The sequence below is a fragment of the Mixophyes fleayi genome, chromosome 4 (assembly GCF_038048845.1).
Source record: "Mixophyes fleayi isolate aMixFle1 chromosome 4, aMixFle1.hap1, whole genome shotgun sequence".
NCBI classification, from domain to species: Eukaryota; Metazoa; Chordata; class Amphibia; order Anura; family Limnodynastidae; genus Mixophyes; species Mixophyes fleayi.
The window spans coordinates 20870164-20881756 of NC_134405.1; the positions used below are offsets into that span (position 1 = coordinate 20870164).

An 11593-nucleotide genomic window follows, 5' to 3' on the forward strand; every position below is an offset into this window, starting at 1 on the left:
GCCCTGTGTTTAGAGGCATATCCAGTACAATAGTGGGTTTTATTCTCAATGTTTAGCTTCACTTTCAGTGTAACTTCTGCATAATTTTGACCAGTCTTGAGCGGAGATAACAGAGGTAGCAGGTGGAGATGAGAGTAGAAGAGAACAATTAGCACAATAAGTTAAATGACCTACACGCCCCCACTTGGTAAGACCCGATTTGTGCCTTCCCCTTCCCTTTAGGATGTAAGCTCTCACAAGCAGGGTCTTATTTCCTTGTGTTTCACATCTATTATTGCATCACCCAGTGTGGATCCCTGACAAACTCTAGCCTGGAGGACAAGACTCCACTCTAGGAACATTTTAAAGGAAAAAAATGCAAGTGGCCCAGTGACCCAGCATATGGTAGCCCAATATGAAACCAGCCACAGGTGGGGGGGGGGGTAATGTCCCCCTGTCCTCAGTTCAGCCTGCCCCTGTCATCACCCTTTGTACCTCTAGGACTTTTTCCTTAGCCCTGTCTTCTTGAGCTCAGCCTCCTTCACCTTGGGCATTACCATCACTCTCACTCATTGTTCCGTGAATAACTTGATCACATTATGGAGTTATCTGTGTGTATTTTGTTTAATTAGTAAGTCTGGACTTTGTATTATTATGTTTTTCATGTATTTTGTAATTTGTCATGGATCGTTGCTGTCTGTTTATTGTATGCTGTAAATGTCTTGTACGACGCTGCAGACCTTTTGTGGCGCTTTATAAACAAAAGTAATAATAGTAATAAATAGAATTTCACTCTTTATGATAATAAATATTGCATCATATACAAAATATGGGTAAACACATCCTGACTTTGCTACTTAAAATCTAAAGATTTCTCTTTCCTTACTGAAAGAGTTATTTTAAATAAATTCCCTTTTACAATTTTTAAGTTACTGGCTCATTTATGTATTATACTATGCCATTTACAGAGTACTATCTTGGTTGAGGTTTTTATTTGTTGGAAAATATTTAACACAGACTTGGAAGAATGGTAATTTATGACAGAAGTCCAACATGTCATGGAAAGTCTGCATTTTCTATTTACGGTCATTATCTTTCCTCATCAGAAGTCCTCTGGAATTCATGTCTGGTCGAAACAATATGACAAAACATTTTGGGAAGAATATACAAACCACCACAGCCCAGCTAGAGGACAAGATGGCGAAGATCTCCATCGCCACAGTGTACTTCCCACGTGAGCTGAGAGAGGCTGGAATAAAGGATAACCAGACACTGAGGAAGGCCAACATGCTGAAGGTGATGTACTTGGCCTCATTAAAGCTGTCAGGTAGTCTTCTAGCCAAGAAGGCAACAATGAAACTGACGGTGGCCAAGAGGGCAAGATATCCTAGCATAGTCCAGAACGCAAGGGGAAAACCCTCATTGCAGCTAATAACGATGACACCAGACTGTGTTTGTTTATCGTATTCTGGAAATGGAGGTGAGCAAGAAAGCCACATCACACAAATACATACTTGTATGAGAACAGAAATTGCAATAACTGAATAGGACACTTTTGTGCCAGTCCATTGTCTTAATCTAGTTCCCGGTCTGGTGGCCTTGAAGGCAATGACAACTGTAATAGTCTTGGCCAGAACACACGAGATGCAGAAAGAAAAAATCAAACCAAATGCCACCTGACGCAGCAGGCACATCTCGGGTTGTGGGTATCCAATAAAGGCTAATGAACAAAGGAAGCAAAAGCATAGTGATATGAGGAGAAGACAGCTGAGAGACCAGTTATTGGCTCGGACTATGGGTGTAGTTCTGTAGTGGATGAAAACTACCAAAATGCCAATTGGGACAACTGAAGAGAATATGGCAATGGTTGCCAAATTAATACCCATAGCTTCATTGTAAGAAAGAAACTCAATGGTCCTTGGTAAGCACATATTCTGGAGGAGATTGGGCCACATATTCCAGGAACACTCCTGGCAATCAACAGAATCTGGAAAAGAACGTTCCTGTCAGGACCTTCAGAAATTACACAGATTGGATTTAGGAAAAAAAATCTGTCCAAATTATTGATAGTACCTGTTTTATTTGAAATCTCTCCTTGTGGGCATGGAACACACTCAAAACAGCAGCTGGGTTTTCCTGGAATAGTCACCTTTCTAAATCCTGAAGTACAGCTTGGACTGCACTTTGATTGAGGAACCTAAGTGAGATAGATAAAGTATGACCTGTTATAGTGCTTGTAGGAGATACAGATATTTTTAATTACTCTAGATGATGACACTGTGTATGGTGGGAAGCAGTGGTTGAACTACTGGCTGGCAGTGCCTGTTGTGAATGGTAATCCCACAGGAGTTTGTAATGTATAGGTTGCCAAAGATTGGCATATTTAGTGTACATTAGAACCACCTTCCTTGCCCTCCTGTGCATGTGTGTGAACCATGCATCAATGTCTACACACTGTCAACCTGTATCTCTATGTCCCACAGTGCTCATGTAAAAAATGTTCCTAATATACTGCAGTTGATCTGCTCATCTTGCCAAACTAAGAGGACAAAGGGACTGAATTAAATTACTCTATATTTTTTTATAACATAATTGTAATATACAGTTGGCAAAGCTACCAGTATACATTTGAGGTTTTACACTGTGCACGATGCAGAAAATTATTATTATTATTATTATTAGTAATTTTTATTTATAGGGCGCCACTAGGTGTCCATAGCGCCATACAGGGACAAACAATATCACGGTACAAGCAGAGACAGCATGGTACAATTAACAACAAGCACAGTAACTCAGGAAGCTCAAAGCACAGCTAGAGAGAGGGGAGGGGGAGAGGGAAGATCCGCATACGCCGGAGTCCAAGAGGATGGGCGCGGATGACAGGAAGAGCCCCAGAGGGGTGAATGGAAAAGTAAGAGGGGTCGGAGGGCAGAAGGTCCTCGAGGAGGAGGGCTAGGTAGCTGGAGAGCAGAGTTAGAAGTGGTGGAAACAGGAGGAGAGAAGGCCCTGCTCAAGAGAGCGTACAATCTAAGGGAAGGGGTAGACAGACAGAGAGACACAGGGGTGAGAGAGAGAGAAGGGGGGAACGGAGACAGAATCAGGGAAGGAGGAAGAAGTGGGGAGAGACAGAAGATAAGGTAGGTAGTTAAGTGGGAGACTGGAAGGCTTTTAGAAAAAGGTGGGTTTTTTTAAGCCCGTTTGAAAATGGACAGATTGGGGAAAGTTCTGCTGGAGGGAGGGAGCTTGTTCCAATGGAGGGGGGCAGAGCAGGAGAAGTCTTGGATACGTGCATGAGAGGAGGTAATCAGAGGGGAAGAGAGGCGATGATCATTGGCAGATCGAAGAGAGCGGGATGGAGCGTGATTAGAGATGAGGTTGGAGATGTAGGGAGCAGTGGAGTTGGCGAGGGCCTTGTATGTGAGTGTGAGGAGCTTGAACAGGATTCTGTAGGGAAAGGGGAGCCAGTGAAGGGCTTAGTAGAGGGGGGAGACAGAAGAGGAGCGGCAAGAAAGGAAGATAAGCCTAGCGGCTGTGTTAAGTACAGGTCGAAGGGGAGCGAGATGAGAGTGGGGAGGACCAGTAAGGAGAAGGTTGCAGTAGTCCAAGCGGGAGCTAATCAGAGAGAGAATAAGAAATTTGGTGGCATCTTGGGAGAGGAAGGGCCGAATGCGTGCGATTTTGCACAGCTAGAAGCGGCAGGATTTAGCAAGAGAGAGAATGTGAGGGGCAAAGGAGAGAGAGGAGTTAAGGATGACACCGAGGCAGTGAAGTCGGGGGACAGGGGAGATAGAGGAGTTGTCGACAGTCATAGAGAGATCAGAAGGGGAGGAGGTTTGAGGGGGAGGAAAGACAATGAGTTCAGTTTTAGCAAGGTTGAGTTTAAAAAATCTAGAGGACATCTAGGAGGAGATGGAAGAGAGGTAGGCGGACACCCTAGAGAGGAGAGAGGGAGATCAGGAGAGGAGAGGTAGAGTTGAGTGTCATCAGCATAAAGGTGGTACTTGAGGCCGTAGGAGCTGATGAGTTCACCCAGGGAAGAGGTGTATAGAGAGAAGTGTAAGGGTCCAAGAACAGAGCCCTGAGGGACCCCAACTGGAAGTGTGGAAGGGGGAGAGAGATCCAGAGGTGGTTACAGAGAAAGATCAGTCAGCAAGGTAAAAAGTGAACCAGCACAGGACGGGGCCGGAGAGGCAAATGGACTGGAGGGTGTGGAGCAGAAAGGGGTGGTCAACGGTGTCGAAGGCTGCTGAGAGATCAAGGAGGATGAGAAGGGAGAAGTGGCCCCTGGCTTTAGCAGAGAGGAGGTCATTGGTAACTTTAGCCAGGGCAGTTTCAGTGGAGTGGAGGGGGCGGAAACCAGACTGGTGAGGATCAAGGAGGGAGTGTTCAGAAAGGTAGGAGGTGAGATGGTTGCAGATGAGCATCTCAAGTATTTTGGAGGCAAAGGGGAGAAGAGATATGGGACGATAGTTAGAGAGAGAAGTGGGGTCAAGATTAGGTTTCATTAGAATAGGTGATATGAGAGCATGTTTAAAAGAAGAGTAAAAGATGCCGGTGGAGAGGGACAGATTAAAGAGGTGAGCGAGATGGGAGCAGGTGGTGGGGGAAAGGAAGCGAAGAAGGTGGGAAGGGATAGGATCCAGGGAACAGGTAGAGGGGGGGAGGATGAAATGAGAGACTGGACGTCTTCATCCTTGGTGGGACGGAAGAAGTGATAGTTGGCTAGGGGGAGATTACGGAAGAGTGGGGGGGTGGACAAGAGATTGGAGGAGGAGATTTCAAGTCGGGTGGCCTCGATTTTAGAGGAGAAAAAGGAGGCAAAGTCGGTGGCAGTCAGGGAGGAGGGGGGTGGAAGGGGGCCAGGAGAGTGTTGAAGGTGGCAAAAAGGCGACAGGGGTTAGAGGACTGGGAAGAGATGAGGGATTTAAAGAAAGATTGTTTACCTAGTGAGAGGCCAGAACTGTAGGAGGAGAGAATGAACTTAAAGTGGAAGAAGCCAGCCAGGTTGTGGGATATTCTCCAGTGACGTTCAGTGGTACGAGTGCATTTTTGGAGGAAGCGGGTAAATTTGGAATGCCAGGGTTGGGGTTTGGAGCAGCGAGGGTGGACAGTGAGGGTGGGGGGCGACCGCATCAAGAGTGGAGGTGAGGGTGTGGTTGTAGAGAGAGACCGCCAGGTTGGGGCAGGCCTGGGAAGAAAGGGGAGAAAGGAGAGTATCGAGAGAGGAGTACAGAGTAGCCGGATCAAGAGCGTCATGGACTGAGTAGGTTTGGGTAAGGGGAGGGGAGGGGAGCAGGAGAAGTGGAGAGTGAGAAAGAGAGGAGATGGTGGTCGGATAGAGTAAAGTGAGAAATGGAGAATTCAGAGAGACTACATAGGTAGGAGAAGACAAGGTCAAGGGAGTGACCAAGGCAGTGGGTAGAGGAAGAAGTCCATAGAGTAAGACCAAGGGAGGAAGAAAGGGTAAGCAGTTTACTGAAAGCGGGGTCGGTGGGGTTGTCGACAGGGAAGTTAAAGTCACCGAGGATGATGGAGGAAAGGTCAGAGGAGAGGTGGTGGGGAAGCCAGGCAGCAAAGTTGTCAAGAAAAAGAGAGGTGGGGCCAGGGAGGCGATAGATGACAGTGACGTGGAGATGGATGTGGTAGAAGAGGCGGATAGAGTGGACTTCAAAGGAGGAGAAGGAGAGGGAGGATTCAGGGGGGGTGACTCAAAAAGTACAGGTGGAGAATAGGACAAAGACCACTCCATCACCTGGGTGCGCAACAGGTCTGGCGGAGTGGGTGAAGGAGAGGCCACCATAGGATAGGGCAGCAGGGGAGGCAGTGTCAGAATCGGAGAGCCAGGTTTCAGTAATGGCAAGAAGGTTGAGAAAGTTGGATAAAAAGAGGTCATGGATAGCGGTCAGTTTGTTGCGGACGGGTCTAGCATTTCAGAGGGCACAGGAGAAAGGGGGAGAGGAAAGAGGGGAGATGAGAATGAGGTTGGCAAGGTGAGCAGTGTGCGGGGGAGTGTGGGGAGGAGAGGGTGAGGTGGGGATGAGGGAGAGTATGGGTATGGTGCGTGATCGGGGAGACATGGTGGGGAGAGATAGGAGGAGGGGAGGTGACAGAGGGGGGGAGGAGGGAGGGCAGAATAGAGGGTGGTGGGAGGAGGTAGGGTGACAGAGTGAGGGGGTGAAGGGAGAGAGGTGAGAGGATACAAGGAGGACAGTGGAAGTAAGAAGCGTCAGTTGGCAGAGATGCGGGTGCAGAGAACGGGGGGAGACAAAGAATAAGACACAAGGAAAGTGTGTAAGAGTGAAATGAAGTCGGTTAGAGAGGCCTAGTATGAAGGTGAAAGAGGATGTGGCGTATAAGCATGGTAGGCCGTGTAATATGAGATAAAGTGGAATGACTAATGTAGCCTGACATATAATGCGAAGTTGTGTACAGAGCAGAGGAGCGCAAAAGATGGAATGAAATGTGGATAGAGTAGAAAAAAAATGCCACTAGATAAGGATAAAAATCGAAAATTGAGTGGTAGAAAGGGGAGAGAGACAAGAAATAAAAATAAGGCATGGAAGGCATGGAAGACAACAACAAAAATAAGGCATGGAAGGCATTGAAGTCAACAACAGAAACAGTGAAATAATAAAGACAATAAATAACTTGTACCAAACGTTGCTAAGCTGCAGGCAAAAGTCTGGTGCCAACATAGGGGATGAAGCAAAGTCTCTGGGAAAAAGTCTGTTAAGTGGAGCAAAAGAAGCAAAAAGATACCTAGAGTTACTTGGGTGCAGATCGAAGTATTGACCCAAACCGAGGGGATGATGCAGAGTCACAGTCCCAGGGAGAAAGCCTGTGGAGAGCTAGAAGGCTTCTAAGGAGGAGCGGGAAAATGCACTGAACCTTGCTTACTTATAACTCTAGAATGTCCCAATGTACAAATTCTCCAGCTAAAATGTATGTATGATTGCATACCACACAAATATGCAAGTAGTTTCATACATGATGCTTACTTTGGTTTTAATTAAAAACGCAGTAGCAGTGGTTGGAAATTCAGCTTCTAATTATTATTATTATTATTATTATTATTATTATTATTATTAAAAACATAGATATATAAGGTTCCACAGCGCCTTATACTAGGAAAAACCGGACATACATAAAACAGGGACATACAAGGTGGACAAAATAATTGCAGACATGTAAACAAAGGGTATTGAGAACCCTGCTCATTAGAGAGCTTACATTTTAAGTGAAAGAGGGCACAGCTGAAACAAGAGGAGCGAGTGTGGCTCAGAGTGGAGATTGGGACAGTTGTGAGGGTGCATTTATCTGAATAGTGTCATTCGGGATAAGGTAAGCACTAAAAAAAGATAAGGGTTTTCAGAGTTCTTAGGAAGACTTGAAGGCTGTGGGAAAGCCTGGTGGTAGGGAATTTCATAAATGGGTAGCAGCACTGGAGAAGTCTTGCAGGAATATGTTAGTTACCATGTTGCGAGAATACTTCTATTAATACAGAATTATTAAAAAAGAAAGCTCTGCTATGTAATGAATGTGCAATTTTATTTTGAAGCAGTCCTACCTTTTTGTCACCTATGGCCCATATAATGGCAGCATTGTCAATATTCAAAGTATTCCAATCTAGTGAGCTCAAGTTATAACTTCCAACTATGACCTGTTCCAAGGTGGTCATGGTGCTTAACTGCCAGTTCACAATGTCGTAGATGACTTGAGGATCTCCTTCATCATTAAAAAATACACGTGTTTTGTCTTCTGTCTGAAAATTGACAGTTTTAATATAATGGAGAAGCTGAAAAAGAATATACAGAATTATTTAAACATGCTGGTCAAAATGTGACAGTAAGAGACTTAAAGATTAAAGAGAACTTTCTTACTTGCCAAGGATGCAATGATGAGATATTAGCACAGGTGCCATGATGGAATGGTCCAGCCCCTGGTTTGCAATGAAGCAAGTTTTGTAAGGCCCATGCAAAGGTATAAACTGAGGTGTAAACACTAAAAGGTATTCTAAAATCTATATTTGTAATGGAGCCCTCTAATTGTTCTTCCCCTGTACATGCATGGATTGTTTTGTTGTCTATCCAGCCATCTAAATTATGGAGGTTAGTCCACTTGCAAGAAAAAGTCTGCTCCCAAAACTCCATTATAAACAAATCACTGGGGGACTTTGAGGGGTGTAGGCTGTTGAGGTATTCTTCAAATCCTGGCATCTGACCACCGTGGACTGCAAAACCAATCGTGCCTACTAAAACTTTTTGGAACCTTTCTTTTGCAAGAAGGGTAGAGGTTGACCATGATTCACTTGCTACCCAGATTTTCCCAGTCACATTTTGATTTGCCAGCTCTTCTACCACAGGCATAAAATCAGAATCCGAGGACATCACTACCACAACCTTAGCTGTCGAGTCCTTAATAACTTTTACAATGTGTGGAGCATTCCTGTTGGGTTGACCAGTCAAAATATTCTCAATGAAGGCCACACAAGCCCCAGCTTTGATTAATTCTTGTTTTACCAACTGTATGCCCAGTTGACCATAGTCATTATCAATTGCTAGTAACCCAACCCATGTCCAATTAAAGTGCAATATTAGCTCAGCAAGACCTCTGGACTGAAAAGCATCACTAGGTATTGTACGGAAGAAAGAGGGAAACAAGTTCCTATTGCTAAGGAATGGGCTGGTAGAAAAGTAACTGATCTGTAGAAAAATAAAAATGACAATTATAATAGTATCTGTAATTCTTTTACCAACAAACACGTGTCCAATAGGAATTGTTTTCTACATGAAACACATCCATTTAAAAGCTTGGTAAGGAAGACATATTTTCAAAAGGAGCTGGTTAATTCCCAAGTTTTAATGTGAGTAACTTTAAATACTTTGAGATTAGGTGGTCCTAATTAGGTCGCCTCCTGTTTGTAGTGTCAATAAATGATTATAAGGAACTTTCTGTTATACAGTAAGATTGATTTGATGCAAGTCCATTCTTGAATATCTTAGTCACACCAGTAATATGAGGAAAGTGGAAGTATAGCTTTATATTATGTAAGATACTCAGGGACTTTATTTACTTAAACATTTTGCTGGCACCTCTTCCGAGGGACAATCCTCCTTTTACAAGCCTCAATGTCGTAACTGTGATTAAAAATACCAAACTCAGTGTCATAATGACATCATAGACGTGTCCCACATTCAGAGCGTAACGTACTCTTATGAGATTATTTCTATGCAGAAAGAGCTGATTCTAAGGGTTGAAAAATGAGGATTTCATCTATATTTGTATAAGCTTGTATGGAGCATCACCACAAAGTTTTGCCTGTTATTAGGTTCTCACTGGAAATTCAGTGATCACCTGGGCCTTCTGTTTTGAATTACATTATAAATCATGTCTCATGTAAAAGAGAGTCACTGTAGACTGGGTATAGGAACCGCTTTACATTTTATACATAATTAGGAGCACCAGTGCTTGAATTGACGCAGTGCCCATAGCCATAGACACGTGGCTATGATTGCTATTCCAAAGCCTAATGTATATTTTGTTCTTCACATCTTTTAGATTGTAAGCTACTTGGGCAGTGCATTTTTTTCCTTCTGCGTCATGTTATTGTCTGTGATTTGTTCACCTCCTGATCCCCTCAATGTACAGAGCTCCATAATATGTAGGATCGCCATACATAAAATATAATATTACTGATGCCCATTACGGAACGCTGACTGGCTGATTGGTTCCAGATGGATTTTCATGGCCCCCCCACGCCTAGGGGTATATTTATCAACCATTCAAAAGGAAAAGTGCTTTGTTGCCCATAGTCACCAGATTCTAGCTATAATTCTCTACAATATATTAGATAATTAGTCTTTTTAACTTTACGTCACTACTACTTTGAATTGTGCAAGTTTGATTATTTTTACATTGTATTATTGGTTTAACTATATTACCTGCAAGATATATCACATAGCAACCTGTATTTTATGCACCATTGTAATGAAAAATCTCAGTGAAAAAAAATCAGTAAAAATGCAGAAAAATGCAAATAAAAGAGACCTTAATAAAACCTGACTTGAGATTTTAAATAACCCATACTTTACATAATATAATATTTTCTTGATAACTTTATCTGAACAATATCTAATTGTGCGACAAAGTAAATAATGTCAATACATGAGTTCAAGTCCAAGCTTGGCCCTATTTGTGTGAAATTTCTATGTTCTCCCCTTGTTTATGTAGGTTTCCTGTGGGTGCTCCCGTTTCCTCCCCCAATCCAAATAGGTAGGTTATTTAGCTTCCAGCAAAGATGGGTAGGTTAATTGGCTTCTGACAAAATTGGCCTTAGAATGTGTGTGTGGTAGGGAATTTAGACTATAAACTCCAATGGCAGGGACTGATGCAAATGATTTAATTGAATAGCAGCTGAGGGTAACCAAGAGGGCTGCCTCACCCACTGCAACAAAATAAATTGCTGAGTTCTATCGGGAGAAGGACACTAAATAAAACATTATTATATAAATTATACATTATTAAAAAAATATACAGTACATATTCAAATTAAAATCAATTAGAATATCTAATGTATTTTCTACTTTGTATTGACCCTGAATACCTGACGTCCCTCATTCTGTCTCACCCCTGCTTTTTGGAAGATTTGGACCAAGTAGGCCTTAAGCCCATTCCACCAAATGTCCCAATTTGACCATATCAGTACTACCTATCCACAGAATCCCATGCCTCTTATTGTCTCTCAGAAATCTGGAGTGTCCTGCAAATATTGGGACTGTTGTCAGGTATTCTGCTGTATAAAAGGTTCTACATCAGTGGTGGGCAACATGTGCTCCCTTTGAAGTCTCCATTTTTTGTGTTCTTCGTAGTGAATCTGATATTAAATAGTAATCAAGACTATGTAACAGGTTAGTTCATGATTGTATAGTAATGTCTTCTACTAGCTTTCTTTCTTTAACTTGATTGTCACAGAATAATGTACTGTTTAGGCTACCTGAACACTTCAAGCTGGTTCTCTGATCTCATACTGTGATTGTGATGCTTATGTGCAAAAAAGTGTCTCACTTAGCCAATCCAAGATTTAGATTATGTTCTGTTACCTGTGGGTATCTATAAAGACCCAATATCTGAGCCATGAGGATGGAACGTGTAGACCCAGAATCACCAACAATACCAGCAAGGGATCCTTCTTTACCACAGCGATAATTTGGGACCTTTTCTTGTCCTCCGGATAACATCCACAGGGTGCCTTCTGCTGCCCGCCTCAAGACAGAACAGGTGTCAAAGATCTGGAACCCCAGAGAGATGTTGGGGAGAAGGTCAGGAGATTTGTTGATCTCCTCCACAGCGAATATGAGGGCCTGCATTCTCTGGTAATTTTGAAATTGAATCCTAGTGGAGAACAGTGGAAATGTCACGTGTCATTTATGTAGAAAGAAATTATAGTTTTAAAATACACAACATGTTTATATAGGAATTGTCCTTTACAGAAATTGCACAACCCTACATTTCTAGTGTGTAGCATATGCACCATATTGCACCAAATTAATTTGACGACTCACACTTTTATGCGAGTATAATGGCGCTTACGGTACTAATTTGCATTGTGCAGTCT

At 43.1% G+C, this 11593-nt stretch overlaps 1 protein-coding gene across 1 annotated transcript; it reads right to left on the reverse strand.

Moving 5' to 3' along the window:
• Positions 1 to 1055: 1055 nt before the first annotated feature.
• LOC142150527 (extracellular calcium-sensing receptor-like) lies at positions 1056 to 11345 on the reverse strand. Its single transcript, XM_075205723.1, has 5 exons — positions 11079 to 11345; positions 7860 to 8681; positions 7547 to 7774; positions 2053 to 2176; positions 1056 to 1966 (listed from the first exon to the last, which is right to left on the reverse strand). The coding sequence occupies exons 1-5, from the start codon at positions 11343 to 11345 to the stop codon at positions 1056 to 1058; spliced, it is 2352 nt and encodes a 783-aa protein (XP_075061824.1).
• Positions 11346 to 11593: the final 248 nt, after the last annotated feature.